Consider the following 17,434-nt stretch of genomic DNA (forward strand, 5'->3'; position numbering starts at 1 on the left):
AAGAATGAGCTACCATAGAAGAGAGGAACTGAGGGACACAGCTTTGTCAAGCCAAAGGACTTGTGGTTTTAATAGTAAAAAAGACAGTGGACAGGCGTGAAAGCTAATGGGATGAGAGCTTGTGGCTTAGGGAGTCGCCTGGTACCAGCATGAATGTCATTTATGTGAGATCTTAACTGTGGGATGCTGGCCATGTTCCCCAAGGGACTCTATAGTATGCTGTAATTTCCCTCTAACTCTAAAACAATTTCTAAAAAGTGTCTACAATTTATTTACAAAGTATATACAAAGTACACACAAGGTATATACAATACATAATATTGTATATTATAAATATGCACAGCACACTTAGCACCTGTTCCTTCAGTATCCTCTGCACTTGGTAGGTGAGCACAGTCAACGCACATGTAACTGATTTCATACATACTTCTGCAACTATATGTTTATAGAAGCACAAGGAATCCTTATTTAATACACATTTAATACTTCCTGCAACTATAGTACCCACTAGAAGTGTATCTGCAACATGCTGGTCACCCTCAAATGTTGGCAGGAGGCCTGGGGTGGGGTAGGATGGGGTGGGGTGGGGGCTTGTAGATCACAAGACAGGATGGGGGTAGATTGAGCGACAGCCTCCCCCAGGCTTTGAATGGAAGCCATCCCAAAGGGACTGAGTGGCTATCAGATGTCACTTTGCAAAGTTGCCATGGGTACAAACCATCCAGAACAAAGAGGAGAACAGAACAAATGAAGGTCCCCTCAATGAACAATAAGAAAGCATGCACCCGGGATACCAGGCTTCATGCTTCTCTGGAGCCTGGTAGGTTTTCCTTGGTTGTGTGACTCGATCAATCTTTTTATTAAAGAGCACGGGGCTGGGGCTTCCTTGTCCAGATAATAGTACTATTAGTATTCACAGTCACACTGTTCCTGAGCAGTGAATCCATGCGACCCAGAGGGTTTCTGTTCCTTAAAGGCAGAAGGAACACCTGGTTGAAACCAGGTAAGTATTATCTTGTGCCCAAGGTGAATTGTGCCTTTTACTAAGCCCTGCTCCAACTAGCACGGCCCATTAAGGGGGCTCTTGTTTGTACAGGTTAGCTGAACTAACTATAAATTTAAATATGGTACCATGTGATTTTTATCATGTTTTATTATTCTATTTGGGTTTAGATTTGAAAATTTTAAAAGTTCTACTATTGGCATATATGTGTTTACATTTGCATATATTATAATTTCCATCTAACTTACACGTTTATATATGATATATATTAGTGGTATATTAAGGATAAGACCTAAGTCTAGAAGTGACATTAATTTATGTTTTGGGTATGCCTTATACACACAGCCTGAAAGGGAAGACATTCAGTAACTTTAAAATGCAAGTCTTCTAACTTTTGTCGCAAAAAAAAAAAAAAACCAAACCAAACCAAAACAAAACAAACAAACAAAAAAAACAAAGAGAAAGAAAATGGGTGTGGAACTTCTCATTTGTGATGGAAACTCACAGGTCAACAGTTTCAGAATTTGGGTTTTCATATCAAAGATGTTCAACTCTTCCCATAAAACAATGTATGAAGCATTTTTGTTTTGTTTTGTTTTGTTTTAAAAAAAAAAGCAGGTGATATCTGAAGACACAGAAGAACTTTTGACTCTACCGAGTCAGAGCTGAGGTAGGGAGCCACTGCCCACAACACATGGCAAGGAGCAGGTTAGGGACACACAAGGTCAGCAATAAACTCACAGAGCAAACTCCATGAATGTCACACTCGGATGCATGCCCGTGGCACTCGCAGGGCTGACAGATTCCTCCAAAGAGTATCCCATCCACTCGATAATAGCCAGGGAGGCAGGCCTGCAAGAAAAGAGGGCCAGCGTGTAGTCAACGCTCTCCGATGTGGCCTGGGGAATGTAGCAGGCAAGGTGTGACTCTGGGTGTCACGGACCCATCTTCCTTCCCAGGCACTTGAACAGGAACCGTTGACTTTTCCGTAAGCAAGAAAACATTTCTCTTTTTCTGACTTTCAAACATTTTAATCCTGATAGCACTCCCATGCCTTAAAAACATACCCTCTTTTAAGTGTGCGATCCGGCGCTGTTCAGGAAACTTACCTCCATGCAGCGAGTTCATCTAGCATGCATTTCTTTAGAATCTTTTTGATGTATTCAGTGGATGAGACAGTTCTCACACCGAAAGGGGTCCCGACTCGCGGGTTGATAACTACTTATTGGCAGATTTTGTTTCTCCTAATTTTCTCCTGTTGCGTGCAAGTCATTAAAGGTTGCCTTCAAACAGTGAGCATGTTCAAGGACAGGCCTGGGTTACAGTGGGTTGGTTTATCTGAGCAAAGAGATCAGGTGCACCTTCTATTGGCTGATGCCGGAAAGGCTATGTGGGCAGCCAAGGGCATGTTCTGCTCCTGCTTACAAGGGGGCAAAGAACTGTCCCCTCTCTGCACAGTGGTGCATTTAGCTCTCAAGGCATCCCTGAGAACAGAACTTCTGCTTTGTAACTAGCAAATGCAGGAAGTGAAGAAGTATCTGGTGTGTCCTCTGGATAACTCAAAGGCAGCTGTGACCAGCTCCAAGACCCTATCTCATCGAACTGCCAAGGGCTTGACCTTGTCAAAGCCAGCAGTAGTCACCCACAGGAATGTGTAAGCAGGGAGGCTTGGATTTTCTGTCTTTCAAAATAGGCATGCTTAGACAGGAGGTTTTTAGCCATATATGTACATATATGTATCACATGTATGTGTATGTATGTATGTATATACACATATATATGTAAGTACATATTCATGATTGAATGTAGGGCTCTGCACATGCATGTGCTCTACCACTGAGTTATATTCCATGTCTCTTCAGTTCTTATTTTGAGACAAGAGTCTTGATAACTTTCCCATATAAATCCTGAATTTATAATACTTCTGCCTCAGCCTCCTAAGTACCTCATATTAAAGGTCTGTGTAACCAAGCCCAAGCAAGAATTTTTAAACGTATACAGATAATAAATACAGCCATTCACATAGACTTTATGGAAGTCCCCTAATGCCTACATCCAACTGGGTACTACCTCATACTTAGTGAGTGCCAGCCCACAGGCAAGCAAGTGCTGCAAAGGAATCCATTCCTGCAAGCATCAGCCTGACGTCAGTAGAACTCCTCTCTTAATAGAAAAAAAACTGAACAAAGCATGCGGTTGGCTGACTCGCCCTCAGGGACCATAGTCACAGACTCCAACAACAATGAATGAAGATGATTATGGAATATATGCTTCAGATTACTTCTTCCTGGTCACCATTCCTTGAACAATATTCTTTAAGAACCCTTTTCTTGGCATTTCCATTGTGGGCATTTCCATTGGTCGAGGTCTCATTAGTAGTTTAGAGAAGAGATAAAGTATACAAAAATGACATCCCTGGGCTATATGGACATATTCTGCCCCTTAAACCCTATATGCAATAGGCAGGTTAGGATACTCTCCGTGGACACTGGGATTGGTTTCTCGGGGCTACTGGGGCACAGCTGGGTTAAGTCTCTCATGTTTGCATGAGCCTGTGTATATTACCACTACTGCCTGCAAAGCCCAGTGAACTTGGAATGAGTCTAGGAGCAGTCATCTCTCCTGGCATTGCTGGCTCGGCCTCTAAATGCAGGGTTCCCCTGTGTCACAGTCGTGGTCTCTTATTCTGTGGTCTAGCATCATTTATCCACTAAGCATTACACATGGAGTGCCTGGACCTAGAATGTATTAGGTTGGCCTAAAATTTTCATGCTTTATGCCTAAAAAAAATGTTCATTTGTTCCAAATATAAAAGAAACAAAAACCTTGCAAAAATATTTAAAATATGAGTATTTAAATATCTACTTCATAAGTTATTAGGCCTTCTTTGTTAACTACACCATTTATGATTTTAAAGACTGATTTTAAAAAATGACTAAATTGTCTCCTTGTAAAATGATTTTTGGAAAGAAATCACAATCAATCATAAATGTTCATAACGACCATGAACCATGACCATGTGAGAGGCCTGACTGTATACATAGTGGTTAACCATGCTAATGAGACCCAAATGTTAATATGATCACATCCTAGCTGTAAGGTTACATTATGGAATCTTAGTGACTTAAAATTCCTTAATCTTTGGGAGAGACAGTATCTGTGTTGTATGTGTGGTGTGTGGTATGTAATGTGTGTATATGGTGTATGTGGTGCTTGGTGTGTATGTGGTATGTGTGATATATGTGGTGTGATGTTGATATGTGTGGTCTGTGATATGTATGTGAGTGTGTGTGTGTGTTTGTGTGCGCGCAGGTGCTGACAGAGGTCAGAGGTGTCATGTGTTTCTGGAGCTGGAGTTATAAGCACTTATAAACTGCCTGATGTGGATGCTGGAATTGAACTCAGGTCCTTCGCAAGAGCAAGGTGCACTCTTTAAAACATGATGCCCCGTACTCTCATAACTCAATACGGTCTAAACATGGTGGAGGTTTTCTAAAGTGAAATGCAGATGATATCCATCACAATGACTTCAGCAGACTTTTCCCCTAGGAAGTCAGAGAAAAGGAGAGACCGGCAGTACCTCACAGGAGGTCCCCGTGTAGCCTTGGGGACATTCACAGTGTTCCACATCAGCAGCCACTGCCAGGTCTATAGCATTTGGGTTTGCTATGTCCAGAGAGACAGAATCCAGCCTGCAAACAGACAAGGGTCATTACATAACTCTCATGCTTGCAAAAGACCTCATGGTTCACTAAAGATAGGCTCCTACATGGCGTATTTAAAGGAAATGGGCATGTGGTGTCTGTGTGTAGCTAGAGAGTCCTCACCAAGCACCCTGGTAGCCATCATTATTCTCTGGGGAATGTTCCAACAGTTGTTGACAAGAAGTGCTACTGCCCATAGGCTGCTGAGGGAAAGCTCTGACAGAGTCTACTTGGACTGAAATGAAAAAGCACTTCTTTGTGATCAGCTACCCCATTATGAATACGGAGACCATCCTTTCTCGGGTTGGACGAGGCTGACTTTAGTAGCATCCAATTTTACACTTGGCTTCCATACACTAACCCCCTCAAGGCAGTCAAATGACCAAGGTTGGACTCAGTAGCCCAAATAGCTGTGCAAAAATAAGGCCATTAGCATCAGAGGAATGATGCGAGAGAGGGGGAAAGAGGAAGGGCAAGGAGGCAGTAAGGTTCAAATGCTGCGAACTCTATAAGCATTGCTTGGAAGCTTGACGCTTTCTGCACTTGAAACTTTCTGAACCTAAAGTCATCTCTTCCTGACCAGACGTACTTGCCCTTGTGCCTCATGTTTTCAGCAACATTACATGTGTGAAAGCAATTCCAATATGCCCAGCTCCCATAACTGTATCCCTTGTTTGAACAGTAGCCTTGAAGTAAATAACACTAAAGACAAAATTGTACTCTCTGTGTAGAGATTTCTTCCAGTCCATACCTATAGAGTGCCATTTTAGCAGAATTATAATTGGCTCTGATCAAGAGATGTGTCACATTGGCTAGGACAGTCATCAGCTGGTCACGGTCAATCTCCCTTCTGGTATTAAAGTCCCGGAAGTTCTCAGGCACAAGTCTAACCACGTTGAAGTATTCCTCATAGGGTTGCAAGGACAGGCCCTCAGCTCTTGTGCTTATGGTGAGCCCATTCCCCTATCATATAAAATGGAGAGGAAAGACACTTGTAATTCAATTTAATGCCCCATAATTAAGTTCTGTACCCATCACCCAAGCTCTTAGAGCAAACATGCAACGGAGTATATGACCCAATCCAGAGTTACCAGGAGGGGGCAGTTGACTGAACTCTTTATTTCCCTATATGCATGTGCAGTTGTGCATATATATGTTACACACACACACAATACACACACACACACAGAGGAGTATGTGTTGTATGTGTTCATGTGTGTGCCACCCCACCAGACCCCAATCTCTACATCAAATCAAATTAGTCACCTTGATGATAATGTCAGCATGAGACATGAGGTCACTGTCCACCGTCTCCACTGGAATGTCGTAAGACACAGTGTATTTCAGGAAACCACCAAATGCTGTCAGCTGGAAGAGTAAGGTGAGGGCGAGGGATGGGAGACAATAGTTATAGCCTTAAGTCAGAGGAAACCATTGCTGAGATCCCCAGGCATGAGCCATCCTGATGGCCATATGAAAGAAATTCACACTTAAGGACATATTAGATACTAGTTAATAGATATGATTATGATAAAGAAATCTTTGATGCTTGGAGAAAAATATATAATTCTTCTACAAGTCCGCAAGGTAAACATCCAAATGTAAAATTAATTAATTAATTAATTGAAAAGGGTTTTATTGCATGTATTTGTGTATGGGCACGCACACCGTGGCATAGGTGTGGCAGTCTGAGGGCAGCTTGCGGAAGATGATGGCCCTCTCCTTTTATGATGTGGGTCCTTGGCAGTGAACCCAGCTCAGACTCCACAGCAGGCACCTCTTCCTGCTGACCCCTCTTGGCAGCCGCATTTTATTTTACTTAAATGAACCTTTTCACTATTGCCAATCTTGTTAGATGTGTCACTGAAAGGAAGCTCTCAAAATATTTTTTTCCTTTAAATGTTTATGAGAGATGCCCATTAACATATACAAGGGGTTAGTTACTGGGGAAACTAATCATGCATATTGGGGTGTCCATTAACATACACTGCAGGGTCACTAATGTATACTGGAGAGGTTTTTTTTCGTGAGGAATACATCACAAAATTCAGACTGCAATGGTACAATCATGAAATGTCAAGAATATTTTTTTAAAGCTCTCTGGTGATCATATCTTATAAACAGAGCATGTCATGTATTATAATATACAAGTTAGGCAGCCTGTGGAAGCACACAGTTATACTTCTGATACTCCGGAGTCTGGGGCTGGTGTGTAAATGCACAGCCAGATAGGGATACACATCAAGAGCCTGTCCTCCAAACAGACAGACAGATAGTTCTATATATATATTCATATACCATATCTATATATATATGTATATATATATATATATATATATGTGTGTGTGTGTGTGTGTGTGTATGTGTACATAAATTAGAAAACATAGCAATAAAAATAACTAGAAGTTTAGTTTATTATGAAGGTACAATATTACCTTCAACCAAACCATGAAGTTATTTAAATGGATGCCCTTGGTTGTATTAACTAGTTGGTCAGAATCTGGAGAGACCGGCATATTTAACTGGCTAGAGGAAATCAAACACCAATGACAAGAAGCTTCTATCAGCTCTCTGGACAATGAACCATGTAGATCGTTGTCTTGCATTTTCCTTAAATGAAATGGGTGTTATTCTGCACGTCTGTAACCCGCACGTGAGCAGCATTTGTATTGATGTGTTACCAGGAGCTGAGCAGACACTCCACTGTAGGAGCATCTCCCTGGGCATTCTCTGCTGGGCCATGCGCAGAGTCTCCTGTGAACTAAGCAAAGTGGCAATGCAGCAATGCTCCATAGAAGGTCTGAGTTACTCAGGGAGCCAGAGGAACAAAGGGTAAATCAGTCACAGTGAAGGGAATAAGAGTCACAAGACAGTTTTTAGGAACTGGATGCAACAGAGCAGAGGATGATGGGATGGTGTAATGTAAAAATCCAAGAGGATTCGAAAAATCTAGTGCAGAATATGTGTGCATGATGCTGGCCGCAAGCATGAGCAAACTCAGTAAGTATGCTTTAAATTCTTAATACTCTCTGAGATTTATAGCTGGGCATCCCATACCACACACACCTTGTTTCCGAGGTAGGCCTCAGGAGCTGCCCAGTAGTAAGTAGAAGTCAGCCTCTGCATGACCGCCGTGTTGTTGATGCTGATCTGACGGTGCCCACCCAGGACCTCTTGCTGGGACCGGATCTTATTTGTGCTCATCAAGTCAGTGACCAGCCACCCTGACATATTGGTCACCTAAAAGAAGAAGAAGAAGAAGAAGAAGAAGAAGAAGAAGAAGAAGAAGAAGAAGAAGAAGAAGAAGAAGAAGAAGAAGAAGAAGAAGAAGAAGAAGAAGAAGTTGTTTAGAGCATGGCATCAGGGTCACCTTAGAGTGTACCAAGTCCTGTGTAAATGTCTTTGCTCTGACAAGACAGATGGAGCGAGTTTGCGCTCAAGAGAGAAGTATCAGGGCTGTGGCCACCCAAGCACAGTGAAGGGCTTCCTGCTAGGATCGAGGAAGGCTAAGTGCATGTCACACACACCTCAACCCACACAGTTACACACAACCGAAGAAGCACAACCATGAAGATCAGGGTTATATAGTTTAGGTTTTGTTTTTTGAGACAGGGTCTTACTATGTTGCTCTGTCTAGCCTGGAACTCACTATGTAGATCAGGCTGGCCTCCAACTTACAAAGATCCTCCTGCCTCTACCTCTAAGTGCTGGGATTAAAGGCATGCACCACCACACCTGGCTGTAACTGGTCTTCTCGACTTTGTGGGTTTTTCTTTCTTCCACCCTTCTTCTTCTACCCTTTCAACCCTAACACTGGATAGGAGAGAGAAAAGGGCAGAGACTACTTCCTGCTGACTGAAGGTGCCAGCCAGTTCCCTTGGGGCAACTTTGATCTTTGCCGTTAGGATGTCTGCTTTCTTCTCATTATTTCCTTTTTTGCCCATGACTACTTACATAGCAACCAACCAACAGCTCCTCACCTCTTGAGGCCCTGGAATTTAATATAAACTCTAAATAAAGTCCCCAGAATTCCAAACATCACGAAATTGCGGAAACTATCCACAGCTGGAAAAATAGCACTCCTGCTAAAGCGTGAGACAAGTCCTAGTCAGCTGCTGCAGAGAGTCTGAAGCAGCCCCACACCCACACCTGGGATTAAAATGAAAGCACATTCCTGTTTCTGTTTTTTTTTTTTTTTTTTTTTTTTTTTAAGAAACCAAAATTCTCACTCCACCCAACCTCACATTTTAGATTTTTAATAAGAGCAAAGATACTAATAGGATTAATATTCCAAATCTAAAAAGTCCCCAAATCTAGAGTTATTGGAGTCATACATGGGAATCCTCACACCTGACATCATTTGTGTCATAAAACAGGTACACCCAAAACAGTACACAAAAACTGTATTCAGGCTATGTGGGCAAGATGTATATAGGCATGAATATGTATATGTATAGATAGATAGATAATATATGTTCTATATTTGTTTATATTTGTTTATCATATGTGTTTATAATATATATTAATGTTTATATATATAAATGTTATATAATATATATTCATATATATTATATTGGGTTATTATATATTCCAATGTTATATATTTATCATCTATTCTATATTATATATTGTATATTATATATACAAATTAGAAAGATATATATATCTATAAAATGTGTATAATATATTATATTGGAATATATATACTATATAATATAACATATAATATATAAGAATATGTATAAAATATAATATATTATATAACTATATATGTATATATATAGTTATATATATTCCAAAAAAGAAAATCCAAATTTCTTCTGCCCCCAGTATCTTAGCTATAAGGTGATCAGACTATAAGTATCATGATTAAAATATCTTCCTGCTTCTGACCATCTTTTCTTTCTTCACTCTGCTTCATAGCCAAATGATAAAAATTTTTTTTTTAAACCTCAGAATCGATACTGCAATGTCTCGCTTGCCCAGGGGTGAGGATAGCCCCCTAGTGAGGCTACTCTAGTGGTCAGTAGTGGTAAACCCGGAGCCCAGAAGCCCCTCCCTAACTTCCAGCCATCACCCTGTAAAACCCTCCAGACTCACAGTGCCAGCCCTCCCCATACCCCAGAGCCTGCCTGCTCTAGAATTCCACGCCCTCTACTCTTGTTCTTCTTCTACCCCTAGGATGCCTCCCACTCCAAAATGAGAAACTCCCATGGGGAAGTGTGCCCTACAGAAGAAAGGGCAACAGGTTATATATCCTGCAGCACCGTTCCAGCCAACTGTCTCAATTGGAAAACATATATGGCAATGAGCACGTGAATTAGTACAAACACATAGCAATGCTTTAGGAGTGGGCTGCCTTGCATGGATGCCTTAGTCTCTCTGACGGAAGACCTGGCCTCCTGGCTTCCTAACATGGCCCCGTGACCTGCTGGTTGAGGAAGTTGCAGGGTCTCCCACCTGACTAATGGACCACGTGAGGCTGTCACAGACATCAGAGACACCGAAGCAGAAGCACTCGGAGCAGCCCTCGGGGTTTCGTTCCTTCAAGTTGTAGAATCCTGGCTTGCAACGATCACAGTTCTTACCCTCAACATTTTTCTGTTTAAAAAAAAAAAAAAAAAAAGAAGATTAGCTGGTGAGGCTGGTGTATCCAGACAGAGAGAAAGAAATGACATGCATGTGGTCTTGGTAAGGAGCATCTACACAAACAGGTAACAAATACTCAGATAAATATTCAAAGAACGAGGGAAACCTCAGGCCATGAGTATTTATGAGTAGAGAGCCTGTGACAACTTGCCTGATTCTGTCACCGAGAACAAGTCTAAGACGTTAGAGATTGGTCAATACATTGAAATAAAATTGTTTTGTTTTATTTATTTATTTATTTTTCCTTTTGAGACAGGATCTTACTGTGCGGCCCAGGCTAAATGGTTCATCTCCACTTCTCAAACCCCTTCAGGAGCCCCACTCAGCACTAGAAATATAAGCATGCACAATAGGCCTTGCTTATGCTAACATTTCCCTATTTAAAGAGGGCTATATAACTATTTGTTTTACTTATAAATGCTTGAGCTTATTCTGGGTCATATGTAACCCAGGCAGAGGACCCTGCTTTTATGGGAATGAGGCAGGAGGTACAAACAGGAAATCTCAAGAATTCCAGGGAAATGGTTATTAATATCATATGGCCAAATAAGACCCTTCTCGGGCACTGCGTGTGTGCGCATTCCTGTGATTATACAATTCTGTTTCAAGAGAAATGCAAGATAACAGATCTGCATTTCATTAGAGTTCTGGGAAACTCAGTATGTACCTGGTTCTCCTCCAAACACGGAGCTGGGAGGCAATGCCAAGAAAATGGCACACAGTATTGGGTTTCATCTAAGAAGCCACAGAAACACCTCGGGAATTCATGGTCATTAGCCAGAGGTGCCGCAAAAGAGTAAGCCGGGTGTCCAATCTCAATCCAAGGGCACAGAACAGGGCCATCTTGCTGGGACATGCTGTTTCTAACTTAAGCCTTCCTGCTCTTCACAGTACTCGATCATCTGTGCCAGGGGAGCAGAGAACCCCAGAAGAGACTCAAAGCCACCACTTGGGAGGCAGAGGCAGGTGGATTTCTGAGTTCGAGGCTAGCCTGGTCTACAGAGTGAGTTCCAGGACAGCCAGGACTACACAGAGAAAGCCTGTCTTGAAAAAAACAAAAAAAGAAAAAAGCTTCCTTAATTTCCACACTTACCTTACAAAGACACGGCTCTATGCATGGATCCTCATTCAGGCTGCCGACAGTGCTGCAGTCACAGGGGATGCAATTTGGGAAACCCCGGTAGCCAAACTGGCAGCGGTCACATTTATCTCCCGCATAACCTTTCCTACATGGACACTGACCTGGCCACTTTCCTAGTGGAGAAACATCAGTACTGAGTAACATGGGAAGTTCTAGGGTTTAAAGCCTGTAAACTTTCTGTAAAGGACCAACACGTGACAACTGCAACCTCTTTGAGCAGGATTTCAGGTAAAGCCAAGTAGGCAGTTACTCTTAACTGCTCTCACGTAGCCATGGTCTATACATAGGCAAATGTGCACAGTTTAAACACAACAGTGTGCCTATTTGGCCCATGGGCCACAGTTTGCTGTAGCGCTGATATGAAGAGAGACAATGAGATTAAAGCCCACAGGCAGCACTGCCACATGATACTGCAACTCCACTCCTGATCCCAGAGTAAAATACAATATACACTCACAAAATTAGATGTATATGAATGCTCATAGCAGTGTTATTCATAACAGCTGGAAGGCTTATCCACTAAATGTGTGTGGGTGAGCACATCAAGCTGCAGTCAATGTTTTAGATTCCCTTGGTGAATAGAAATACCCAGTTTTATATATCCTCCCAGCAATTGATACACACTCGGATATGTAAAATGTGATATAGCTAAACACATATTACAGAGCCATAGAACTAACTGGGATACCCACACAACAACATGACCCTCCTAGAGCCAGAGAAAGAGAATGAAGGGATGCACAGAAGCCCCACACACTACAGGGCTCAATATGTGTAGAAGATAATAAATAGACTTGACACAGGATCAAATCCTCACATTTCTACATCCCGGTCATAAGTCTACCCAGCAAAAACAGTACACCCTGGACCAAGTGCACACACAGCAGACCAAGTCCTTACCATTGGCTAAATCGGCATGGCGGTCATCCTTGATACAGACAGAACTCAGAGACCCCACAGGGTCACAGTCACAGGGACGGCATGGGTGGTCATCATAAGGAGATACCTGCAATACAGAAGTTGTCCTGGATGACGCCAGAAATATCAGCATTGTTTGTAATAATAACCGCAGTGTCAACCACGAGGTATCAGTGTCAGGGTGAGACTATCACAGCAACTCTGTATAATGGGATGTAGATGTCAGGAAGATAAAATAGCCCCAGGCAAGAAGCTCTAAACATCTTTTTGATGGTGATAGCAACATGTCACCCTTTCTTCTTTTCACGGTTCTCCTTCTCTCTATCACCTATTACTGTCATCCTTGAACACGGCCACTGAGCAAGCCAATTCCAAGGGCTCGTCAAGTCAATTGGGGACGGAATGACTGCATCCAGTGGCTATGGTATGGCCCCCTTTAGTTATTAGCTGAATCTGCACGTTTATAGTTAGAATTATCTGCAATTACACACCTCACAGGACCCCAATTCAAATTGAATAACAATAGCCACATATTCCCACGTTAAGCAAGACAGCAAACCTCTGTAGGAGAAAAAAATCTGAAGACCATCGGCCCCATGGTATATAAAGGAACGAAGCTATCCTTCAGGACAGAGGCTGAGAGTTAATGAGGCACGTCTTCCACCTAGAAGGCAGAGGAGTTAGGCAGTGGCCAGAAGCAGACACTTACCTTGTGAGGTCTGTAATACTGGTCGATACAGGTTTCACAGTTGATCCCTGTGGTATTCTGCGAGCAGTTGACACAAACCCCTCCTCCACTGTACTGCCCGGCAGTATTAAGACTTCTCCTCTCCTTTGCAACACTGCTGTCATAGTAACAATCTTTGGCTTTGTTGTGACAGTTGCATTCTAGGAAATATTTTAATATCTCAATTAATGCACGGGATGTGTCCCCGTTAAAGAAAACCCTTATTTCATGAAGTGTCTGTGTTTTAAAATTCTAACATACATAATTCTGTAAGATATAGGCAAGAGCTAGAGAGATGGCTCCCTGGTTAAGATGGCTGTTCTTCCATAGGTCCAGGGTTCTGCTTCCAGCACCCACATAATGGCTCACAACCATCCTTAACCCTGGTCTCAGGGGATCTGATGCCCTTTTCCAGCCTCCATGGATACCAGGCATAGGTTACATGTAAGTAAAACACCCATACACATTAAATAAATAAATACTTTCTAAACAGATATAGATAATAGAGGAGGAAATGGAAATTGCCACCAAAATAATTAAAGGTACTGGGTGGGTGTGGCAGTGTACACGTGCTATTTCAGAGTTTATAGGCTGAAGCATGACAGAGAGTCTGACCCTCCTTTACACCGCCATATAAGGAGACCCTGTGTCCCCCTCAAAAAATGATATGGGAGGCTTGGAGTGTGGATCAGGGGTTGAGTGCTTGTTAAATAAATGTGAGACCCTGGTCTAAAATTAAAAGCAATTCCATGGGCTGGAGAGATGGCTCAAAAGGTAAAAACACTGGCTGCTCTTCTAGAGGACCAGGGTTCAATTCCCAGCAGCCACGTGGAGGCGCACAACCATGTGTAACTCCAATTCTGGGGAATCTAATGTTCTTTTCTGTGTACTAGGAATGCAAGTAACGTACAGACATGTAAGCAGGCAAAACATGCAGAGACACGTGGGAAAGCTAAATTAAAAAAAAATTAATGACTTTTAAAAAAGCAATTCTGCGGAATGGTATACATTATTATGCTATTTCCCACATAGGAAACATTAAAAATACATTCAATTTTATTTGAATAGTATATTCAAATAAAAATCTATTACAATTTTATGTGAAATATTTATTTCAAATAATATATTGAAATATCTATCAATTTTATTTTACTAATATATTCAAATAAGCATATACAATAATTTGAATAATATATTCTATATTAACATATAACAAACGCTCAGAAAAAAAATGTGGGAAGGAGAGAGACAAAGTGAAAAAAATCTTAATTTAAACATATTTTTATTAAAGTGTGTGTGTGGTGTGTGTGTGTTTGTGTGTGTGTGTTTGTGGGTTGGTATATGCAGGCCATAGCTGCATGTGGACATCGAAGGACAACTTATGGGAGCTGAGTCCTCCCTCCCACTATGTGGATCCCAGAGTGCCAACTCAGGTCATTGGGTTTGGTGGCAAGTGCCTTTCCCTGCTGAGCCACATCACTGGCCAAGATAGCTAGAGATGTACTTCAGTGGTAGAACATTTCTCAGCATGGTAGACGCCTATAGCTTCAATACCCAGCACCATAATCAAGTAATGCATTCATCTCGACTTCAGATTTGTAGCTAATAAAGAAACGCATGGGCTAAGAAACTTAGGTAAAATAGTGAATCTACAATGACCCCCTCAGCCCTTAAATGTCACAGAGGCGTGCTTGGCTTCGGGCAGTAGTTGAAATGCTGAAAAAGTAAGTATGTAATGTTCATTACAATCAAGACGCTATGAGTTTAACCAACCAAGTAGCTGGAGCCTTCGATCTCTAGGTTGTAAGTGTACTTACCCTCACACTCATTACCGGAGGAAATGGTTCCAGGCCTCCAGGGCTGCTGATGGTAGCCAGGACAGCACCTGTCGCAGCTCTCGCCACATGTATTGTGTTCACACTGACACTGTAGTTGCTGGGCAAAGCAAGGATGTGGGACAAGAGCTCAAAACGTTACCCGTGTCTTATTCTTAATTTTACTTAAGGAAAAAAACAAAGCAACCACTTGAAGTCAGTATATGGTAGCTCTTTATGGTGAGGGATCTGGGACTGTCTCATGTCATCGTGCTATCAAGTTATTGGCGTTGCACTTCTGGAGGAGATGCACGCATAGCCCGATTACAAACAAATGCGTGTTAACTACCAAGAGTGTTCTTTAAAAAGAGGCATTGACTTTAGGGGTTGGGAAGTCTTTATCAATATTTTATGAAAAGATTTTAGTGTAGTTTGGATGATGATTCTCTGATGTTTATCAATATGGTTTTCAGCATCAAACAAAAGACCAAAAACCCAAACAAACAAACAAACAAAAAAACCAGAAAAGCAGGCAGACAAGAATGGCTCAGCCATCTCCCTGGCCATCAGGCCTGACCACCTGAGTTCTACCCCAGAGAGTCACATGATAGAATAAGAGGGTCACATGATAGAATAAGAGAGTCACATGATAGAATAAGAGGGTCACATGATAGAATAAGAGGGTCACATGATAGAATAAGAGGGTCACATGATAGAATAAGAGAGTCACATGATAGAATAAGAGGGTCACATGATAGAATAAGAGGGTCACATGATAGAATAAGAGGGTCACATGATAGAATAAGAAAGTTGGGGATCACGAGTTTCTTTCTGATCTCTACATGTGCACTATGCACTCTACATGTGTACCCCTCCAACTAAATAAATAAATGTTAAAATAATTTTAATATAGAATGTGGGCTGAGGGTGTCTCTCACTGGTAGAGTGCTTGCCTTAGTGAAGTCCCAAGGGGTGTAAAGATTAAACAGCTAGAATTAACAATAAGTAAAATAAATAAAAGAGAATATTGCTACTTAACGGGGCACAGAACTCCAAAGACTGGAAGGAAATCACTTTTCTGTCCAACTCAAATTATTTACTTCTCAAATTATTTACTTAGTATTACACCCATACAAGTCTATTTTTTTTCTTTATTTAGGACCCCACAGTACTGGAAAGCAGAGAATCATAAACATTGTACATATAACTTATATCAGCACATGCCCAAGTCTCTTATAAGAATACGGAAGATGGTGTCAATTTCCTGTCATAGATATCTTACTGTAAATAACACAGTAAGGGCTTATGAGAAAATAGCCCTCCAACCAAAGCAAGCGGACGCCACTGCTAAAACCAAAACCAGTTACGTTAATTAAATTTTTAAAAATTGATGTGATGCCTCTTACTGTCTGCCTTCAGTAAAGAATGGAAGATGTGGCAGCTAAACTTTCTGTGTGGAGGTTGCAGTAAGTATAAAACGCTAGAACGAACCTTTGCTTCTTCATCCCATGGGCAGCTGCTAGCATGGCCGTAGCAAATGCACATGCCTCCAACGGAAATGTCTTTTATCGAATAGTAATACTGGGGAAAAAAGAGTGTAACAAACAGAAATTAAAAAAAAACACCTTCATTTTGGCACAAAGTAAGCAGTACGCCGCACAAATATCTCGCCTGGGCTCGGGAGTGACTTTTGGTACTCTAAACTTAAGTAAACTCACATTTACATTTTTATTTCACACACAAAAGACCCTGGGTCCTCAGTTCAAAGCGATAATGCTCAGATTAGCTTAGCAAGAGGACCTGAGGGTCTAAAGGAATTCTTCATTATGGTTTTGTTGTAAACCAAACATCCCTCTTCATTATTGACCCTGCTCCATTTTGAGGGAGTTAACCTTTAAGGTTAGAGGGTTAGGGACAGAGACAGGGCTAGGGTTAGGGCTAGGGCTAGGGGTAGGATTAGGGTTAGGGTTAGGGCAAGTTGCCCAGGATGTGTAGGAGGGAATGTCATCGTCTACATGTACATTCTTGGGTGTACACTCGGCCAAGTGAACATGCCAGGCACATGAGTAGAAGAAAGTCGTTTTTTTTTCTCCAATCACTTTGTATCACAGCCTCATGCTTTCCATGTTAATAGGTTTTTATTTTGATTTTCTTTTTTATTGCTCATTGCTATTATATAGAAATGTGCTTAATTTGATTGACTGATTCGGCCTTACTCCATTGCTGACTTAGTTATTGTTTCTAGTGGTTGTTTCTGTTTTTTTTTTTTTAAAGGTTATCTGTGCACATGTCTGTGCCAGCTACAAATGATGGAGAGTCACTCCTACAAACACATGCTGCATGTCTTTGATTTCTTTTTACATCTTTGAATAACACCTTTACTAATAAATAATATTGCCAAGTGGACTTAATGCAGAGAGCACCATTGAGACCATGACTGAATGACTCAATATTGTTTAAATATCTTCCAAATTTCTT

The 17,434-nt window shown here is 41.5% G+C and overlaps 1 protein-coding gene across 1 annotated transcript in view; it reads right to left on the minus strand.

Annotated features, from left to right (window-relative positions):
* The window catches only part of Lama1 (laminin subunit alpha 1), a 128,318-nt gene that overhangs the window by 65,215 nt on the left and 45,669 nt on the right, over positions 1-17,434 (minus strand). The window contains exons 6-16 of the mRNA XM_021186178.3: positions 16,448-16,537; positions 14,960-15,077; positions 13,125-13,303; positions 12,398-12,503; positions 11,450-11,610; positions 10,168-10,308; positions 7,774-7,947; positions 5,974-6,075; positions 5,459-5,670; positions 4,584-4,695; positions 1,745-1,855 (exon numbers count right to left, since the gene is read on the minus strand). Coding sequence (XP_021041837.1) covers positions 1,745-1,855; positions 4,584-4,695; positions 5,459-5,670; positions 5,974-6,075; positions 7,774-7,947; positions 10,168-10,308; positions 11,450-11,610; positions 12,398-12,503; positions 13,125-13,303; positions 14,960-15,077; positions 16,448-16,537 — 1,506 coding nt within the window. The remainder of the gene's footprint in view (positions 1-1,744; positions 1,856-4,583; positions 4,696-5,458; positions 5,671-5,973; positions 6,076-7,773; positions 7,948-10,167; positions 10,309-11,449; positions 11,611-12,397; positions 12,504-13,124; positions 13,304-14,959; positions 15,078-16,447; positions 16,538-17,434) is intronic.

Source organism: Mus caroli, unplaced genomic scaffold, assembly GCF_978045245.1.
Source record: "Mus caroli unplaced genomic scaffold, Mus_caroli_1 scaffold_18, whole genome shotgun sequence".
In the NCBI taxonomy this organism is placed as follows: Eukaryota; Metazoa; Chordata; class Mammalia; order Rodentia; family Muridae; genus Mus; species Mus caroli.